General features: G+C 39.1%; 1 protein-coding gene across 1 annotated transcript; it reads right to left on the bottom strand.

Moving 5' to 3' along the window:
• Positions 1–1,484: 1,484 nt before the first annotated feature.
• LOC134576749 (sialic acid-binding Ig-like lectin 12) lies at positions 1,485–20,669 on the bottom strand. Its single transcript, XM_063435462.1, has 9 exons — positions 20,603–20,669; positions 18,635–18,991; positions 16,479–16,808; positions 12,300–12,335; positions 9,112–9,363; positions 6,617–6,661; positions 5,824–5,863; positions 2,910–3,009; positions 1,485–1,649 (listed from the first exon to the last, which is right to left on the bottom strand). Exons 1-9 carry the CDS (start codon positions 20,667–20,669, stop codon positions 1,485–1,487), a joined length of 1,392 nt encoding a protein of 463 aa, XP_063291532.1.
• Positions 20,670–22,426: the final 1,757 nt, after the last annotated feature.

Below are 22,426 nucleotides of genomic sequence, written 5' to 3' on the forward strand. Positions count from 1 at the left end.
TTCCAAAACAGGGTAATGATACAATTGTTAAGCTGTACATTATATTTATTCAGACAATTTGTCAAATTTCCCCCAAAAGTGTAAATCACTCATTGTCCATCACTCAGTGTGAGAGAGATTTCCTAAGACACAGATTTTAGATTGAATAACACAAACATTGTATTTTATCTTGAATTATGTCACAAAAAGTTGGAGCGAACGCGTGGTTACAACGTTTCAATCTAATAACTTCTAAGTCATATACAGTTTTTAACAAAAAATATTCATTGATATCTATAAGTAACCACTAGATGTCACTAGCTTTCTATGTAGAAGTGTAATAATGCTGAAGATGCTCTAGTAAGAAGTCATTCCGATCTTTTGGCTCCCATCTATCAGTACTCAAAACATGAAATCCGAATTGGTAGGCTTATAAATTGGGACATATAGAAAATAAAGATAAAAAAGATGATATAGATAAATCAAAATTGAAAAAAGTTCAGAAAATCCATTTTTGAAAAAATGAGTTCCAACAATATCTGTGGAAAGGCAGCAGAGGTGGTAAATGGGTTGACTGTTCCCACACAGTTACCTCTACAATTTCATTTTGTTCTAAATAGTCCCTACATATTTGCCAGCCTGCCCCTGTTCCACGCCATACACCAAATGGAAACACACTAACAAAATAATTTACCATAAGGAAACAGATACCTCATGGTAGCTGAAATGATATTGCAAGAACATCTACACTCTAAACATTAAAAAAACAAAAAAGACAAAGTAGGACCAACGATTTCAGGGAAGTTGAAATTCTATTTTATTGATCATAGTGGAGTCTCAAGTGAAACAATAACCGTTTATCATATAACAAATCACAGACCCGACACGCGTTTCACCCGATGTCAGTTACTGGGATCATCAGGAGTGTCAGAGTGTTACAAAGAATAAATATATAAAAATAAAATGTTATATATATACAATTATGGATAAGCACTATGTTAACCACAGAGGATATGCAGAAGGCAGTAAACACTTGTGAAGCTGAGAAACTCCCTTACGCTCACCAAAATATAATTAAACGCAATAGGGAAAAAAAACAGGTTGCGCCAAATACCATACAAAAATGATAGTAATCCAATATATAGAATTGTAGATCTAGCATTATTATAGTAGAACTTGGAGACAAGAATATTGTGGACTATATACATATGGCAGTGTGTTTATATATGTGACTGTAATTTTGTGCATGCGACTAGCTTTTTATGTGCTATAAGCTGTGCTATAAGTATATTGGGTCTAATTATTAAATACAAAAATATTTCTTATCCATTGATGTTATCTAAAGGCTACATTTTGGACCTAAAGGAGCATTACAAAGTTCAGTCTCTTAATGACATTTTATATTTCTGGGGGAAAAGTTGAAAATCAAAGGGTCTAATATATCACCTAATCAATTTAACGAGGTTGCAATGGTAGCTAGGATAGACCAATCTAATTCATTAAAATCATGACCTTTGTTCCTTGTAGACCACTGAGTATACAGTATCTACATGATCTACATAACTTTGTTCAGGGTTTGAGGGTGTATTGGAGAAACTAAGTAAAGAATAAACTGCAGATTGTCGATCCATTCCTCTAATTCTGCTTTCATTAGATGAGTTTGGATCCACCTGAAGGATCAGAAATATAAAACATTTCAGTAATACATCAAATACATATTATTTAAAAGCGAAATTAATAATATATATGTGTTATCTAAAAGTAATCTAATAATGATATTAAAGTAAGGTCAGAACGTAACTTCAGTCAGATCAAATATCTTAGATTATGAACTAGGTTGTGTTTAGAATCTGGTTGGATATCAGTATGACATTTGGTCTACATACTTATTTTAATAACATTGTCCACAGTGTATACTGAAAAATACACTTTGAAAAAAATAAAAGATTGTGAACAAGTTAAGGAGCTGTGAGGCCTATAGAGTATTTGCCTCCTTAACTTAACTGTATTATTGTAAACCCTACATAGTGTAATTAAGTGATACATGTTCATTGAAGCAGTTTCACTGCCACTGGAGTTGCTTAAATGGAACAGGGAGTGCATAGATTTGTGACCTCATTTTCAGTATTAAAGAATAGCATTATGTTACTATTTCTTTTAGAAAAAATTGCATTTACAGTACATAATATGGATTAATTCATTAAAGGACCACTATAGGCACCCAGACCACCTCAGCTCAATGAAAACGTCTGGGTGCCAGGTCAATCTAGTTTTAACCCTGCAGCTGTAAACATAGCAGTTTCAGAGAAACTTCTATGTTTACACTGAGGGTTAATCCAGCCTCTAGTCGCTGTCTCACTGACAGCCACTAGAGGCCGTTTCCGCAATTCTCACTGTGAAAATCACAGTGAGAAGACGCTGATGTTCATAGGAAAGCATTGAGTATTGTTTTCCTATGGTCGGTTTGAATGTGCGTGCAACTCTTGCCGCGCATGCGCATTCGGCGCTGACGTCGGCAGGAGGAGGAAAGGAGCCCGGCGCTGGAGAAAGGTAAGTGGCTGAAGGGGTTTTAACCCCTTCAGCCCAGCGGGAGGGGGGCTGTGAGGGTGGGGGGGACCTAATAACCCTATAGTGCCAGGAAAACAAGTTTGTTTTCCTGGCACCATAGTGATCCTTTAATAATATGCACTTGTGATCTAAAGATAGCTATAGCTTTAGACTTCCCATTAAGTACATTACGGGTAAGTAGTACTCTAAGGCAGCTATCCTTTTTATTTACATGAAAATAGTTTTGTTTATTAGGTTTTTTTTTTATAAGCACTGTGTTGTTTCTTAAAGTGGTATAACAATTTAACATATTTTTTGTGAAAAGTTGTTCTGTTTATATTTATTAAGTATCTTTATTTTATTTTCGTTACATATTTTCTTACCATTGATTCTAGATGCACATTCATGTACATGTTATCAAGCTCATTGATATTATCATTTCCAGATAATGACACAGTATTTGATTTCTGATTTTCCCTTTTCCTATCAAAAAATAAAATATAAATATACAAACAAAATATCAATCTTTATTAAAACGTTATCTGTGTAGTGGTTTTGGATTTGATTTTCAGGGTCATTTAAAATGATGGACATGTAACCCTCTTCCATAATTTTATACAAAAAAAAATAAAAAAATTCTAGCCAAAATAGGAATGTATTTCATACAAAATATGTAGCGTACATACATAGGCAATCAGAAAGTAAATGAGCCACACAACATGAAGCATTCATTTGTATTTCTCAGTTACATTGGGATCTTAAAACTCTGGACTGTAGAATGTCATTTGTCCATTCCAAATGTCATCCGACTAAATTAGATAAAAAATAATTTGCTTTCATCCATTAGGACAAAATAGCACTGTGCATGCGCAAAGAAACCCCCCCATATTAATAAAAGGGAGGTTAAATCCTCCCTCAAGTCACTCCCCCCAATAAAAATACTCTATGTGCCCACATCACCCTAATAATAGTGGGGGGAGGGGGAGGGGCAATAAACTAACCCTGTAAAATAAAATGTTATAGTTACCAATAGATTAGGGTGAGGGAAGTAGGCAGAATATTTTTATTTGCGGGGTAGTGACTAGGGGCTTGTTTGGTGGGGACCTGGGGGGGACATTATGTCCCCCCATTATTTATTTAATTAGGGTCCCCACCCACCGCTCATGGGTGGGGACCATGGGGGACATTAGCTCCCCCACTATTATTTAATTATTTAAGGTCCTCACCCGCCACTCATGAGTGGGGACCTAGGGGGTACATTAGGTCCCCTATATTATTTATTTAATTAGGGTCCTCACCTGCCGCTCATGGGTGGTGACCGGGGGGGGGACATCAGGTCCTTTTCATTATTTATTTAATTAAGGTCCCCACCTGATGGTCATGGGTGGGGGCCTGGGGAGACACTAGACCCCCCATTTGTATTAATAGCCCCCAGCCGCGGGTCACCTCCCTTTTATCAATATGGGGGTCATAGTGACCCCCATACTGATTTATATTTAGTGTTAAATGAAAGTGAGCCATCACTGGCTGCTCCCTGATTAGACAACATGCCCCTACTTGTGGCATGCCGTGAGTAGGAGAATGCGGGAGGAATACACCTCCCTTTTATTAATAAGGGATCATAGTGACCCCAATACTGATTTATATTTAGTGTTAAATGTTTAGGCGACATGCCCCAACTCGCAGGGGTGCTGGCAGTAGGGGCATTCGGGAGGATTTATTCTAGATCCCCCCGTTTATATTAATAGCCTCCACCCGCGGGTCACCTCCCTTTTATTAATATGGGGGTCATAGTTGTTTTTAATATGGGGGGAAGGGGTTGGGATTAATTATTTATTACAAGGAGGGAGCTGGCAGCGCTGCTGGCTCCCTCCTTGCTTTTTTTGCCGCGCATGTGCAGTGTTATTTTCTCCTTGCTGTGGGGGTTAATTCCCCTGCAGCACAGAGTCTATTACATGAAAGAAACAAAACGAAAAGGTAATGCATTCAGCATTTGCACTTTCGTTTAGTTTATATTTCATATTTAGGGCTTTAGTTTATGTTTTGGTAAAAGAATACGAAAAAAACAGAAAATGAATGCACATGTCTACTGAACTGTAGAGAGTTATGAAGATGCTTAGGACCCAAGCTCAGAGAGTGGCTGGGTGTGCCCCTGTCTAGGCTCTAGGAACTCTGGCTCTGACTGTGAGAGGCCTTCCTATAGCTGGTAAAGAGATCAAGAGATCTGCGTTCTCATCCATGTGCAGCCTCAGTTGATTGAGGGAGTGTTGTGGTCTGCACCTCTATCAGGTACAGATCACTTTAAGAGCTCCCTCGCAGCATCCCGGGTGCTTCTTAATGAATGCGTTAATCAGTGGTCTCTGTCATTCACAGACCGGTAGAGAGATTTTGAAAGTGATCTGGATTTGAAATTAATTCCCTGGACCATCAGGGAAGACTCTCCACCAGACCACCAGGGAATGATAAGCATGGCGGGGACAAAATGCACAATCATACACTAAACACACACTCAAAACTAAGCCACACTAATACTCCTCTCCACACACAGACACTCACAACATTTATACTCCTCCACTCGACAAATTCAGCCCCCACACTAACAACACTCAACCACCACACACAGGCACACTCACCCCCCTAACACATAGCTCTCACCCTCCTTCACACACACTCTCACATACAATACTCAGTCTCCCCACACACATACAGTATTCAGCTACCAGATACACAAACACCACTCACTCATACTGAGCACAGGACTATTAGAGGCGGCCCAATCTAGCACCTTCTCTAGGCTCCTGGGCAATCTTAAAATGGTTAGTGAGCATACAGCTAAACAGTCAGTGCTGTACATTGCCCTCAGTGAAGTGAATGAACTTGGAGTAATTAAACAAATCAAGGGACCCCTGAGGATCCACTATTAACACCGGGATCTGATGAATGACTGTTCTGATACCCATATGCCGTGTATAGTGGGATGTGGATTACATAACGGACGGGAGACTTATGGCTTCTCTTCACCCTGCATCTATCTCCTGGCTAGTGATATGGGACTTATAAGTAAAATGATTTTAATGCCCCCTCCCCCCACTAAACCTGGTAGTTAAACATTTCCTATGGCACTGAATCTGTATCAATTATACTATACAACACTTGTTTATTTACAATGCTGAGTTTAATTAAATTATTTTAGTAATATCACTTTAAAATTCCATTGATTTTCCCTTTATTTCTTACCTTGAAATTAATTTTACTATGAGAATCACACACATTGCGAGGGTAATTCCACACACACACCCGATCATTATATCACGGATTTGGTTTGTGAATGTTGTGTCTGTAGATAGGAAATCAAATTGTATGAAAATATTTCAATTTAAAGATTTAAAATAAATAAAGCTACATGCAGCATTTTCTTTTAGATTGTAAGCTTGTTTGGCAAGGTCGTCATCACTAACTGTCAATCATGTTTTGTTAGAATTGAATGTGTACCTTGTTTTAATTATTGTACAGCACTTTGAAATATGTCGGTGCTATGTAATAATTGTAATTTTAATTATTGATAGCACAGTTCCCAAAAAAACCTTATATTCCTATCAGAAAAAACAAAACTTGAGATCATCTTAAAACTCATTGTACAATATCTCATCTTCACAGAATGCTCTCTCTATGCTGACTGACTAGTGAAAATGTCAGAGCTTATAACAATGATTGACAGGGAGCTAACATAGAGGTGGCTCTCTCTATGCTGATTGACAGGTGCAAAGGGCAGAGCTTATAACAATGATTGACAGGGATCTAGTGCAGGATACAGAGGTGTGGATATTTATATGGGTTTCTAAATGCAAAGCTAAACATGTAGCATTTAAATATTACTTTTTCGATTTATGTAGAACTCCCTCTAAGAATACAGCAATCCTCATTATAATTATTAATGTGACAGTTAACATAGTATTTCACTCAGCAATACGCTAAGTATTACCCTGTGTAATAATCTCTCACATATTTTACACTCATGCCATTGATTAATGAAAGCAAGCATGTGTTAGGTGTTTGCTCCAGAATGATAAACCATCAAGTAAAATCATACCATTAGAACCTTTCTGACAGTTTTGGTCAAGTATCCTAGTAGCATCTGCAATGTAAAGAAATATACAGAATATAGTGTTAATACCAGACGGGATTCATTAGTTACAAGCAGAGACAACAAAACATTTAAAACATTTAATAAACACTAAATAACAAAATTGCATTTGTGTCAACATTTCATAATAATAACATTTGTAAATCCAGGGCTGGTGGAAATATTAATAAGCAAAACATAGTTTCCTGTCCATCCACTGGAGTTCATTATAGTGAATAACCTTGATTGTCTTTTGCAGCTATTTCTCATCAGACATTGGATATTTTACACACTTATCCCATATTTACTTTTAGTTTGTTCAGTTTGCTTTTGTGTGGAAGTGTATCAAATGTTTTAGCAAAACCCACTGCATCACCGTGATCTCCAATTCTACAGATTTTTTCATAGAATGTACTTAACGCTAGTTAGATATGATCTGTCTTTTCTAAAAACCCTATTACTCCTAAAGATGCGTGTTGCTGTGTGTGACGTGTATGGCTGAGTATGTGGCGGCTGTATGTGACGTGTATGGCTGAGTATGTCGTGGCTGTGTGTGACGTGTATGGATGAGTATGTGGCGGCTGTGTGTGACGTGTATGGCTGAGTATTTGGTGGCTATATGTGACGTGTATGGCTGAGTATGTCGTGGCTGTGTGTGACGTGTATGGCTGAGTATGATGAGGCTGTGTGTGATGTGTATGGCTGAGTATGTGGTGGCTGTGTGTGACATGTATGGCTGAGTATGTGGAGGCTGTGTGTGATGTGTATGGCTAAGTATGTGGTGGCTGTGTGTGACGTGTAGTTTTTGCAGTGTGTCAGTGTAGTGTATGCAGAGTGTGTGTGTCAGTGTAGTGTATGCAGTGTGTGTTGTACCAGTGTATGCAGTGTGTGTGTCAGTGTAGTGTATGCAGTGTGTGTTGTACTAGTGTATGCAGTGTGTGTCAGTGTAGTGTATGCAGTGTGTGTTGTACTAGTGTATGCAGTGTGTGTGTGTTGAACTAGTGTATGCAGAGTGTGTGTCAGTGTAGTGTATGCAGAGTGTGTGTCAGTGTAGTGGATGCAGAGTGTGTGTGTGTGTAAATGTGCATCTGCGGAGGGGGAGGGGTGGGGAAAGGGGCATTTTCAAATTAATTTTATAATTGTATATTAAATTAATTAAATGTTTCTCCCCCCTTCCTGCTTCTTACCTGTGTCCAGGGAGGGGGGAGATTCCATGATCCCTGGTGGTCCGGTGGCATGATGGGGCCCCCGGCTCCCTGTTACCGCAGAGGGGGGCCCAGCACACAGCTTCTTCACATTCAGCTCATTGCCTCCAATAACTCTCGTGAGAGTTATTAGAAGAGAGGAGAAGCTGTGTGCTGGGCCCCCTCTGCGGTAACAGGGAGCCGGGGGCCCGCGGCTGCACACATAGATTGCGATATTCGCTATCTATGTATGCAGAGAGGGTTTAGTGGGGCCCGGGACTGCCAGAGCAGTCTGGGCCCCCCAGGGCCGCCGGGCCTGTGACAACCATCATGTTTGTTACCCCCTGATGGCGGCCCTGCATGTGTGAGGTGGCTGTGTGTGACGTGTATGGCTGAGTATGTGGTGGCTGTGTGTGACGTGTATGTGGTGGCTGTGTGTGACGTGTATTGCTGAGTATGTGGTGGCTGTGTGTGACTTGTATGGATGAGTATGTGGTGGCTGTGTGTGATGTGTATGGCTGAGTATGTGGTGGCTGTGTGTGATTTATATGGCTAAGTATGTGGTGGCTGTGTGTGACGTGTATGGCTGAGTATGTGGAGGCTGTGTGTGACGTGTATGGCTGAGTATGTGGAGGCTGTGTGTGACGTGTATGGCTGAGTATGTGGAGGCTGTGTGTGACGTGTATGGCTGAGTATGTGGAGGCTGTGTGTGACGTGTATGGTTGAGTATGTGGAGGCTGTGTGTGACGTGTATGGCTGAGTATGTGGTGGCTTGGTGTGACGTGTATGTGGTGGCTGTGTGTGACGTGTATGGCTGAGTATGTGGTGGCTGTGTGTGACGTGTATGTGGTGGCTGTGTGTGAAGTGTATGGCTGAGTATGTGGAGGCTGTGTGTGATGTGTGTGGGGAAGTTGTGAATGATTTGTGTGTCCAGCCTAATACCATGTAATAAATTATATGTTTTGCACTAAATCAGTATATTAACCATTGACCTTCTCTTGGTAGCATGCTGGGCATGGTTCAGTGAATAGCTCTCCATGAGTCAACAGAAGCAAAAATGAGAATTACAAACAGCTAAATCTAATAATTATAAAAATAAAAATAAATCAGAAAATTGGATCCTCTAACTTTGTCTCATTGGAAGTGCTAGGTTGCAATAAATATTTTAAATGTGCAAACAAAGAAAACTGAATGCATTATCTAATAATATTAAATAATCACTAATTTCTAAAAATTCTCACATATTTTCTATTTAACCCTTGCAATCCCACTACTCACTTATAACATGTACAATCACAGACTTGTTGTTTCTCCCGTGCTGGTTTGATGCTGAGATGGTGTAGGTACCGACATCTCTGAGCTTTATGTTCAGAAGGTGCAGGATCAGCTCTTGTCCATTTACAGTGCTAACTAACCTCTCCTCCCCTCTCATCAATGTGACATTAGCAGGTGGGTTACTGTCTACTGAATATCGAAGGAGCACAGAGTCTCCATTGTCCACACTTACAGACTCATTAGTAGCGGATTTTCCTATGAAGCAAAAGAAAAATATCTTGAGAAAAACTTTAAATGTACCATGTAACAAGCAGTGAAACATCTCTATTGACAAAGAAACACAGATATTATTTTCTAAAGCCGTAGAGATGCAGAACAGAGACATTATAAGAACTGGGAGTATAAGCTAACCATTTCTTTACGCAGGAACATTTTAAAGACATAGGTTATAACGTACACTCTGTACCGGTGAGTGGTTGATATTTCTCACTTATGAATTTTCTATTCCGTGTAATATTAAAGAGGAACTGTCACTTCCAGAAGGTTGCTTTTAAAACGTTACACGGGTATGGTTTCTGACTTCCCTTACTGAGGTCGTACACAAAGAAAGACATTTAAATTTAAAGCAAAATCTCATGTGATTATATGACGTGCAGGACTTCTACAGGCAGTCACGGCATCTCAGCTAGGTGCATTGTCTAAGTGGGATATTTGGCTCAATATTTCCCACAGAACCAGTCATGGGATTTTAACCTGTTATAACCAACTAATGTAAATAGATCTCTACCAGTAACACTTATAGTAATCAAATAAATAAACATGAGTGGAGATTTAATGGTCCAAGACAAGCTAAGAGACACTTATCTCCTCATTATCCATTGCAAAAAAATGTTTATGTTTTTGGGAGGTATGGGCTTTGGAATATTACTTAATCAACTTCTACTTTATCACCCCTTTTATCAGTCCAGGGAATGAAGGGGTGCAAATTCTAGAGCCAATTATTCAGCCACTCCACGTCACAGTCTGCAGAATCAGGCACACTGCGCCATTTACTACTTATTATAATTATTATTATTATTACATATTGTTATTTATTATTAATCCTCAAAGTCTCCACATTGCGATTGGAATAGCAGATTGTATTGAGTTCCCCTAATTAGTTACCTGATTGTAGCATTAAACTGCTTTTTTTAAATTATTTTTTTTACCTTTTTTATTTTTTTGCTCAATATTAAGATACCACTATATAAAGAAGATCATTTGTAGGAGGAATTTTAGCTCGGTTGGACTGTCAGTATTAATTAGGCAGGATAGCTCTGTATTATTTATGCACACTTTTAGCGTGTAGTAATCTGTAATCCAAATGTCAAACTTTAGGGCAAAATAGTTTTTGTATGTTTCAATACATATTTCAAGTTCTCAAGAACTATTGTGTGGTCACGGTAAATGAATAAACTGGTATGTACCATATCGGTCATTTTCAGGCCTGCCATTTTTGGACTATAGTGACAGTGCACTCTTATAAGTGATATCCAAATCCTGAACATTTTTTCTATGTATCTATTTGAAGCAATTTTAAAACACAGCGCGTTAGTTCTGGGTTACCATGGAAACTGTCATTGTATATGTGTCACCTTTGAACGTTTGTACGATTGTGATGATCAGGCATATTCCTATAGGCTCCATAATTCTTAGTTTATCCAGTGTATTAATGGTTGACATTTGCATTATGTAGTGACCCTCACTCCCAGATCATTTAGTGTGGTTTCTAGCTTACTCCCTGTTAGGATAGCCCCCTGTTTCCATTGAGGCATCCAGTGTTCGAGCCTCTGTCTGACACTTACAGATTAGCCCATTCTAATATGCTCTCTGTAACGTCATCCCGGGCATAAAAGGGATTAAAAGCCGTTTAGGAGATATTCCCTTTCCAGATATAAAGGCAGCTACCATATACACCAATCTGCCAAACAGGATATCCATACGAATACTCCAAACCATACGAATGCTCCAAACAGCCGAACAGGAAAATAACATACAAAAGGTTTACACTCCCAAACAGCCAAACAGTAAAACCATATGATTACCCCCCCCAAGTACGAGACGAGGCTCCGTATTGAGGGTCAGCAGGTGATCTCGTTTAATGGGGCTATCTGCCTGGTATTTATGCAGGTCTCCCTCCAGGTGGACACTCCCCTAGGGGACCTGGTGGAAAATCTGGGACAAAATAACACAGTGACAAATCACAGACATACACCATTAAACACTCCCACAGGTACATTGTAAACCCTCCTCTCTATCCTGGAGATAATTGGGAAGTAACTCAATTATCTCTGAGGATAGAGACTAAACTCCATTTTACACATGGCAATAAAAATACATAAAAATATATAACTCCTAAACTACCCAATGCAATATACACATTTAACGTATCCCCAGATAGCTTAGATTTGAGCCCACATTATTACCGAATGGGGCTCAGATCACATACATACAGTTCAATTGCCATGGAGCCAAAGTCTTTCACATAGTCTTTCGTTACACGAATGGGCTCCATGGGATAGCTATCAGAGGTCTGTTTATCTCCCGAACGGCCCGGCGTTCATATGAACGAATGAGGTAGGAGAAGGGAAGTCGGCGGCTTCATCGGTGTTCGGGAAGAATAGTGTCCATTTCTAGTTCCATGTAATTGTCGACGAACACCGCTGGGCATCTGACTGTTTAAGATGGCCGCCGCCACGTGTTCGGCTATACGAACGACGGCCACCCAGCGTTCGTCAATTAAGCTGTGGTTAACCGCAGCTTCAGGGAGGTAAATTGCTGGCACACTCCCTACCAAGGTGGTCCGGTCATTCGTATGTTGGTTCGGTAAATTGAATTTACCAAAAGCCTTTCTGCAGGGAGGAATAAGGGTTTTAACATGGGGGCCATAGTCCTGAGGCAGCAGGCGAGCAACCAGGCTTCTCCAGGATCCAGTGGCGAGGATAGTTTCGTCACACTCACACTATATGGTCATTCCTTTAACCTTGAACTCATTCCTCTGAAAGCCTTAATTTAGCAAGGGTGATAAAGCAAACAAACTGGTTTGATCAGTGGTATACATTTCAGGATGTGAATTAGTGAGGTTCCTAAACAACAGGGAGGAATGATGCTTCAATACATTACTTGAATATTAATTAAAAACATATTAGTACCTTGATTTTCAACTGCAACAGAAATGGATGGAGGATCTGGAAGAATAATACATAAATTATATTAGCAGTAATTTTATTGCAAGGTCTTTGCCATTGTTGACAAAATTAAATGATGTATTGATTTACATTAACAGGAGAGTGTGACAGGGTTGGAGGTGGGTGTAGCACAGTTGGCAGACAGGATTGGAGGGGATAATGAGATAAGTGAGTATGGCAGGGTGAAGGAGGTGAGTGTGACAGAGTGATAAAGGATGAGTGTGGCAGGGTGAAGGAGGTAAGTGGGACAGAGTGATAAAGGATGAGTGTGGCAGGGTGAAGGAGGAGAGTGTGACAGGGATGTGGGTGAGTGTGACAGTGCGAGAGAAGGTGAGTGTGAAAGGATTCGGGGGTCAGTGTGATCGGGTAAATGTGGCAAAGCGATGGCGTTTGGCATGTCTAGAGGGAGTGAAACTACATTCATGTGGAAGAGCATATTCAGTTTTGCTGGTTATTGACAGCCAAATATAATACGTTAAAAACAGGTAATTTGTGCAAACTGTATGAAATTTTGTTGTCTTCTCACTGAGACATTTCTAATTCAATGCTTAGTACAAGTTGTGCAAGTTCTGTCCACCTGCATGATGCGAAATATTATAAATGCTATACGATAGTAATTACAAAGAAGAACCACCCATGGATCATCAATACACAAACAAACACACAGGGTTATTCATTAATCCCTAAAGTAAGAAATTATGGTGGGGGGGGGACTGACTGCCGAGCTTGCCAGGTCTCCACCCTGAAAAGTCCCTATTATATACACCAAACTCGGTTTAAACTTGACAGAAGTGCCTTTGCCACTCCTGCATATACGAGCCAGCAATGGTTTCACTGGTGTCCGTTGATTGCAGACCTTAAGTAGGCTGAGGCCTACTGCACATGGGAGCCTAGTTAACATGCTGGATGGGAGAGGCGGATGCTCTATTGAAGTGTGAAACACAGAATCCTCGTTGGGTTATCCAGGTCCCCACTGGACTGACATACGTACCTGCACCATCTTCCAGAGATCGCTTCTACTTACTCTCTGAACAGACACATACTCACCAAGTTGGTGGTCACACTTTATACTTGCGAGCACATCCTGACACCAATCTTGCATCATTTAGATGAAAGTCTGACCTGGATGGAACACATTGAGGCCATCTTTGACAAGCTGTACCAACAGTACTGGCATCGAGTTAGGTGCCACTCACATACTAAAGAGGGCCAGAGACCGAAGAGGTCCTTATCGCACTTACCCTTGACCGCACGATGATACCGCCTGGCTCTATCTGCTCCAAGTTGCACCATGCTTTAACAGATGTGGGGGAGACGGAAAGTGCATTGCTACTGGAGGACCGGCTCCCAGCCGCATTGCCGCTCACGTGGACCACGATCTGCATGGTGTTAGCACCCCTCACACTGCTCACAGCCTAAGAACACTAATGCAGAGGAATCCTGGGCTCTTGACCTAGTCGCTGGAAACTGCTGGAGCTGAGAGACAGGTTACATTATTATCATTTTGTTATTTATATGGCGCCATCAAATTCCGCAGCGCTTTACAATGGGTGGAAAAACCAGACATGTAGTTGTAACCAGACAAGTTGGACACACAGGAACAGAGGGGTTGAGGGTCCTGCTCAATGAGCTTACATGCTAGAGGGAGTGGGGTAAAGTGACACAAAAAGGTAAGGATAGTTTTAGACTAGTGACAGATGCAGAAGAGGAATCAGTCGGGAGCTATTAACAGTTTAATTGATATGCTTTTATGAAGAAGTGGGTTTTTAACGATTTTTTGAAGGAGTGGAGACTGGGTGAGCATCTAACTGAGGAGGGAAGTGAGTTCCACAGGAACGGTGCAGTCCTCGAGAAATCTTGAAGGCGAGCATCAGAGGTGGGAGTACGGACAAAAGATAGACGTAAGCTTCAGCAGATCGTAAGGGCCTAGACGGGACATACTTGTGAATTAGGGAGGATAGACAGAATGTACTTAACGCTAGTTAGATATGATCTGTCTTTTTAAAAAAACATATTACTTCTAAAGATGCGTGTTGCTGTGTGTGACATGTATCGCTGAGTATGTGGTGGCTGTGTGTGACTTGTATGGCTGAGTATGTGGAGGCTGTGTGTGATGTGTATGGCTGAGCATTATGTAGAGATTTGAAAGCAAGAACCAGAATTTTAAATTGAGCCCTATATCTTATAGGAAGCCAATGTAGGGACTGACAGAAGGGTGAGGTGTGGGAGGTGCGGGCTGACAGGAAGATGAGCCTCACCCCCGCATTCATTATGGACTGTAATGGCGCAAGTTGGGAGCACGTAAGACCACTGAGAAGCGGATTACAGTAGTCAAGGTGAGAAAAGACAGTGGAATGGACCAGCACCTTAGTCGCATCTGGCGTTAAGTAGGGGCGGATGCGTGCAATGTTTTTGAGATGGAAGCGGCAGGATTTGGCAATAGACTGAACATGAGGCTTGAAGGAGAGGTCGGAGTCAAAGAGAACACCTAGGCAGCGAGCCTGTGTGGTGGAGCTGATGGTAGCACTGTTGACTTGGAGGGAGTCAAACACAGGAGTAACAACACTTTAGGGAGGAAAAAACAGAATTTCAGTTTTGGTCAAGTTTAGTTTAACCCCTTAAGGACCAAACTTCTGGAATAAAAGGGAATCATGACATGTCACACACGTCATGTGTCCTTAAGGGGTTAAGGAAGTGGGCATCCATCCAGTTAGAAATAGCAGAGAGGCAGTCTGAGACACTAGTCAAGAGGGACGCGGAGAGATCAGGGGAGGACAGGTAGATTTGTGTGTCATCTGCATAGAAATGATATTGAAGCCAAAGGAGCTAATAAGTTTACCAAGGGAGACAAACATCTGGAAAACAGTAAGAGACCAAGGACTGAACCTTGGGCATTCCAACTGAGAGGAGTTGGGGAGACGAAGAAGAGCCAGAGAAAGAAACACTGAAAGAGCTCTGGGAGAGGTAGGAGGAGCACCAGGAGAGAGCAATATCTGGAAGACCTATATTGCGGAGGATGAGAAGAAGCTGTTGATGATCAACAGTGTCAAAAGCCACAGACAGGTCAAGGAGAATTAGGAATAGAGTAGTGACCACGAGATTTTGCAGTGAGTAGATCATTGGATACTTTGGTCAGTGCCATTTCCACAGAGTGCTTAGCACGGAAACAAGACTGAAGCGGGTCTAACGGAGAGTTGGATTCGAGGAAGTCTGTCAATCTCGCATACACAATTCTTTCAAGGATCTTGGATGCAAAAGGCAGTAGCAAGATAGGACGGCAGTTGGATGGGTAGTTAGGGTCAAAGTTGGGCTTCTTTAGAATTGGGGTTACAGTTGCATGTTTGAAGGGTGATGGAAATATACCAGAGGAGAGGGAGAGATTGAGAATTTTAGTGAGAGGTGGAAAAAGAGAAGAACAAAGAGCAAAAAGAGTACAAAGAGTGGTCTGGCAGAGTGACATGCTGGTGGAGTGATATACTGGGACTTTCCACCTTCCTCTCTGGTGAACCCTGTCCAGCTGGCATTGGCTGACTTACCACACCGAAGCAGGCTACAACACATTTATTTCTGTACACCTCCTTGCTTATCGAATTGCTATGTATGATGGCTTTCTCTATATGTGAGCACCCAGTGGGACTCTTTCTATTTTTGCATGTTTTATTAATATCTCATTTACCTTACTTCTGCATTATTCTTACTTAGCCCCATGTCTAGCGATTCTATACAGCTGCTTTTTTAGTAACACCAGCCAAGATTAGACATGCACGTTCAGTTTGTTATTTAGCCTGTAGTTCTCTTGCTACTTGTTTTGTTTTTTGTTTTGTTTTTATTAAAAAAGTACAGCATATCAAACTCACTTATATCTATAGCTTGTCATTTTCTCTCATTGTATGTGTCATTACTGAAACATGTATTTAACTCTGCACTTCAAAAAAATGCACATTGTCAATAAAGTGATAAATGCCAGAATTCAAAGTGAAGGCCAGAACAGCAACGTTGTAAAAAATAATTGACTTTTTTTTTTAAAAAAAATCAAATTTCAAATTTCACTATTTTGGGCTAAATTGTGAAATTCATTTGATGTGCCAGCAATTCTAATTTTAGTGAATAAGCCCGATACAGTAATATTTGAGAGATACTTACACTGAACATTTAGGGTAACTAAACTCTGGGGAGTTTTTTTCACAGATGGAAAAGTCACTGTGCAGGTTATAGATGTTCTGTGATCATCCTGAGACAGGGTAAAGGTGATTGCTGACTCTTTACACTGAGATATTGTCATATTCTTTCCCCCACATATAATATCTCGATCAGATACAGCCTTATTGTTCTTTTCAAGTTTCCCCCATGTGATTTCTGGAGCTGTCCCAGGGCATTTCTCAGTCCCAGGAGGTTTACATGTCACGGTCACAATCTTTCCTGCAACCAGGTTCTCTTGGGGAGTAATAATAATCTCTGGCTTTTCTGTGAGATCTACAGGATGACATTGAATGAGGGTTAGACAGACAGACATATGATTCCTATATAAATTAATAGGCTCTCAAAGGGTACAACTGGCACAAGTAAAATGACAAAGATACAGTACATCTAAGACACAATTAACAATTTTACAAATACAGGAGGTTGTGTTGAGGGTCTTATTCCCATGGGAACTTGTAATCTAGATGGATAAGAGGGGTGATAAACAAGAGGCAGGGACGGCAAGAATGGAAAAGAATAGAGAATAAGATGAATGCATTTATTGGTTAAGTTGACTGTGTCCTGCATTCTTGTATGGGGAAAAGGTGGTAATAGATGCGAGAATCATGTTATTGGTAGATCTAACGGGGCAGGATGGAGTATATTTGTCGATTAGTGAAGACAGATAGTGGGGCGTGTGTACATAAATGCTGTTTCTCATTCAAAAGACACTTTAATTTACATCTCTGTCAGCATCATTAAATATCTCTGTATTTACACTGCATGTGAAGAATCCAAGCACCATAACCACTTCAAAACACTGAAATGCTCATGAATATGTTGGCTCTACATAAATGGTAATAATAATAATAATAATAATAATAATAATAATACAATATTATTATTAATAATAATAATAATAATAATAATAATAATAATAGCAATATTAATAATAATAATAATAATAATAGCAATATCAATAATAATAATAATAATACACTATTAATAATAATAATAATACAATATTAATAATAATAATAATAATAATAATAATAGCAATATTAATAATAATAATAATAATAATACTAATATCAATATTAATAATAATAATAATAATAATAATAATAATAATACAATATTAATAATAATAATAATAATAGCAATATTAATAATAATAATAATAATAATAATAATAATACAATATTAATAATAATAATAATAATAATAATAATAATAGCAATATTAATAATAATAATAATAATAATAATAGCAATATCAATAATAATAATAATAATAATAATAGCAATAATAATAATAATAATAATAATAATAATAATAATAATAATAATAATAATAATAATAATAATAATAGCAATATTAATAATAATAATAATAATAATAATACTAATATCAATATTAATAATAATAATAATAATAATAATAATAATAATAATACAATATTAATAATAATAATAATAATAATAATAATAGCAATATTAATAATAATAATAATAATAATAATAATAATAATAATAATAATAATAATAATAATAGCAATATTAATAATAATAATAATAATAATGGTGCTTGTTAAAACACATTAAGCTAAAGTTGTTTTGGTGTCTAGATAATGTCTTTAAAGCCTCTCCTCCCAAAGTCACAGCTAATCAATCCTATTATCCCTGGAGTGAACATATAGATGTGGAATTTGCAAGACGAAAAACACAGAAAGGCAAAAGAAGAAGCATTTAAAATCATATTTCCAAAACCATCAGAGAGTTTTTAGTAAAATGAGAATTGTTGGAAATTAAAGGGAATTCAATATGAATTTGATATTTAAGGTCAAAGTAGCTCAACTGGAAAATGTCGTCCTGTCACGTATGTTCTTAGTTTGGCCACTTTGGCCTTGAATTTGAAATTAACCTCAAATTCTCTTTGAATTCCTGGCAGTTCTCACATTAGTGAATAACTAAAGTGAACTTTGACAGGAAGCTCTTTGTTTGTTTTATTTAAAGGTGAAATATTTTCCAGAAAGTCAAATTCCTCAGCAGAACATTTATAATTTGCTACATGGACCCCAGATACATCTAAACAAAGCAGGTAACGATCCACCAACTCACCTGTGATATTAACATGTAGGTATCTTTGGGTAAAGCTCCACTTTAATGCTGTGTCTGTAGGATCTTCAAACCTGAACTGATATTTCCCGGCATATTGTTTTGTTGCATTAATTATTGTCAGAGAGCAATCTCCATCATTGACGTTTCCTGTGGTGTGGAAGGCTTTTTCTGAATTATCATGACAGTACTGTGTATTACTGTCTGTACATTTACTCCAGAATCCTGTGGCACCTGGTGAAAGTGTCTTTGTCCTATCAATGGTGAAGATACATGGGACAGTGACACACAGCCCCTCCTGTACAGTGACATGTTCTGGCACGCTGAGTTTGTAATCTGCATCGGATGCACAGCCGATACCTAACGGAAAGGAAATTACAGTTTACATCTAGAAACATTGAGTCAGTGTTTGCTAACTAAGCAATATATCCACCCCGACTCATTATTTGAAGGAGGGTAAACATGCCCCTATTATAAAATAAAATAGGGCCCCCACTTGTCACCTGAGGATGGAGGCGGGGGGGGGGGTCCTCCCTATGACTACTTGGTGGGTACATGGGGGTAACCATTATTTTACAGGCCCCATCCTAGCAATGGCTCTGCCCAGTCATTAATTTTAAACATTTAGGAGACAAGCGGTAGGTGGGCCATATGGAGGTTTACAGCTTCCATTATAGTAATGTGGGGGTCTTCCTATTTCATAATTTTTTTTAATTTTATTTATTTAATGTGGCGGCTGGCATGCAAGCACTGACCAACCACCATATAATTAACACTCGCACCGCTGAGTGTTTTTTTTTTTTTTAACTATTTGCCTGCAGCCAAATGCTACTTCAGATTATCATTCACTTGCTTTGTGCAATCGATTTATTTGGAAATAATTGATAATTAGTGAATGTGCATCCTGCCGGATATCTTCGGTTTTCTTCAGCCACCATGATGTTGTTGATAAATCTCCAATTTCGGTGCTTTATGTTGGTTTGCATGTGGACATAGTGAATAAATGTTAAAGAATCGGTCAGAGTGACCAAATCCTGACTGGATTTGGCTCTGGTATACCTGGAAATTGTCAATGCAGTTTTCAATTTGGACAAAATGTGGTGCTTAGTGAATAACGCCATATGCCACCTTAAACACTGTCAATACCCTAACTCTGAAATCCCCCTACAATTACACTTATTTCTTTTATTTGTTTATTGTAGCAGTAAAATTGAGTTATAATTCTACTGCCAGTAGGTTGGATTTCGATCGATCCATATATTGAGATTGATTTGAAAACAGCAGAAAACAGAGATCCATTTAGCTCAACCTGATTAGCAAGACCATTCGGTTATTGGCAGAATAAAATTAGCAAAAAGCAAACTCTGCGTTTAGTGAATAAGCTCCACAGTGTATTATTGGAAATATCATCATACTAATAGCAGCTTTGATTTTTATTGAGATGACAAACAGCTTGAACAAGATAGTGTCTCAGTAGAAACATTGCCCCGTTCATATACTATATGTTAATAAAGGCAAACTGAATAACCAAGGACGTGCTAGATTCGATGTTATCATTAAAGTGACAGGTGGACATGTTTCATTGTCACTCTGTGCCATTCTTACACATAGAGTTTAATGTCTGTTACCAGCAACCTCTTCAATAAACAAGCTTTATATCAAACCTCAATGGCATGCTGGGAAACCTATCACCCTCAGCCACTCAAAACTGGCAGTAATACACCCACAGGAGAAATTAACATTAACAATAATTTTCGGCTGTCACTATCAGGAACATTTGATATGCGAGTGGGGGGCAGACTTCAAGAACTGCTGGCTAATTATTCTATGTGACCTTACAGACAGCTAGGTGATATCTATTGTGTCAGGGTACATTACATCAAAGAACGTGTTGCTATTAGTATATGCTCACGTATTGGAATCTCATATTCATCTAGTGTATATGACCATTTTTTAACATATGTTACTCACCCTTCCAAAGCAGAAACAGAATTGCAATCATCCCAAGTCTGGATCCACAGTCTCTCCGTAACGACATGCTGACAAAACTGGAGCAACCTTTAACTAGTACGCAATCTGTGAATCATACAATTTTGCAAAGGATACAAGATTCATTTTCAGAGGAAGAAGAATTTGATACTTAGTTTCACAGTATCGTATCATTGTATACCATATCCAGTTACAATCCATTCTAAGCAGGAATAATGCATGCATTTATACCATAACATTGGCCCTGATAAATTGCATACATGTCATGATGCTTAAAATGATCCCATAAAGAGGAACGTGCTCTTATGCTTAATTTGCAGAACCCAAAAGTTGACAATATATGTAATAAATAAAAGTAACTGACTTTTGACTTGTATTTTCTGGGTGTTTATATAATACATAAAGCTCTTATTACTTTCTGTGGCATGTGTTATAAATGATCAATATGCCAGGCCAGTGACGGCACGTGTGCATGGAGTCATGATGATAACACCAAACGCACATTCACTCACACAGCAATAAAGAAAAATATGTAGCAGCGAGAATGCATTCAAGTGCCCAGGGCTTGTCCACAGGGCCAGCGCTAGAATTTTTGGCTACAAAGGCCAACCCTCCTCCCCTGTGGGCCCCTTAATCTTTCTCTTGAATTTCTTACCTCTTTTTGTGTTTTGTATCTTCTTTTTTGATGTATTACCCCCTTTAGTCTTAGATTAAAGACTAAAGGGTAGTAGTGTCTTTAGTCTTACACTCCCCTTTAGTATATCTTATCCCTAATTGTTACCCCTTGCATGTCTCTTACTTCTCTCGAGCCCTTTTGTGTGTGTCTTATTCCCCCAGACCCTTTGTGTGTCTCTTTCTACACCAGCCCCTTTGTGTATGTCTAAATTCACCCAGCCCCTTTGTGTGTATCATTCCCCACCAGCTCCTTTGTGTGTCTCTTTCTCCACTTCCCCATTCACTCTGTGTACCTCTTCCCCAGCCCCTTTTGTTTATCTCTCTCCCCTTCCCCACCACCTCTATGTATCTTACATCCCCAGCCCCTATTGTGTGTCTCTTTTTTCCCTTCCAAACTCCTCAGGGTGGCTCTTCCCCTCCATCCCCCTTCGTTCCCCCCCCCCCCCCCCCTCTGCAACTTGTCTCTATGCCCTCCTAGCCTCTCTATGTTTACTGAATTAATAGTGCAGGGTACAGGTATAAGACCATTGCAAAATATTTAACTTAATCTGTGATCACAATTAACTGGAACCTTATAGAGATTGACCTTATAAAGATAATAAAGTGTATATTCGTTGTTCAGGAAAGTAACAATAGCATTCCAAAATTTAGGCAAAAATAAACAATTGTTAAAAATTCTATAACTTGACTTAGCTATGCTGCTTTTAACATTTCTGTTCTTAGTTTAGTTTAGTTTTTTTATCTGTTATTCTATACAAGAGCGAGTATCATCCTGTGTATGGTGGTCGAGCCACGGACCACGGCAGAGGAGCTTCGGTATACTCTACACGGTCTGACAGGAAGCTGTTTGGTGCTCTCTGTGATCAAACTGTAACATTGCACATACAGAGTCCAAAAAAAAAAAAAAAACTGCTTTGAATTAAACATTGAGTGCTTCATTTTTACTTGGTGCTTGGAGTAACCCATTAAGTCAATTATTTCTCCTAAAAGCTTCAGCTGTGGTTACCTGCTCGGGAAATGCTTAACAAATGCCACTTCCTCCTTAACTCACAGCATTCATAGCCACACACTCCGCAGCTCTGATTTTTATTATTTGTAAAAACTAGACAATTTCTGAATAACAAAGGTTTT

The sequence above is a fragment of the Pelobates fuscus genome, chromosome 11 (assembly GCF_036172605.1).
Source record: "Pelobates fuscus isolate aPelFus1 chromosome 11, aPelFus1.pri, whole genome shotgun sequence".
In the NCBI taxonomy this organism is placed as follows: domain Eukaryota; kingdom Metazoa; phylum Chordata; class Amphibia; order Anura; family Pelobatidae; genus Pelobates; species Pelobates fuscus.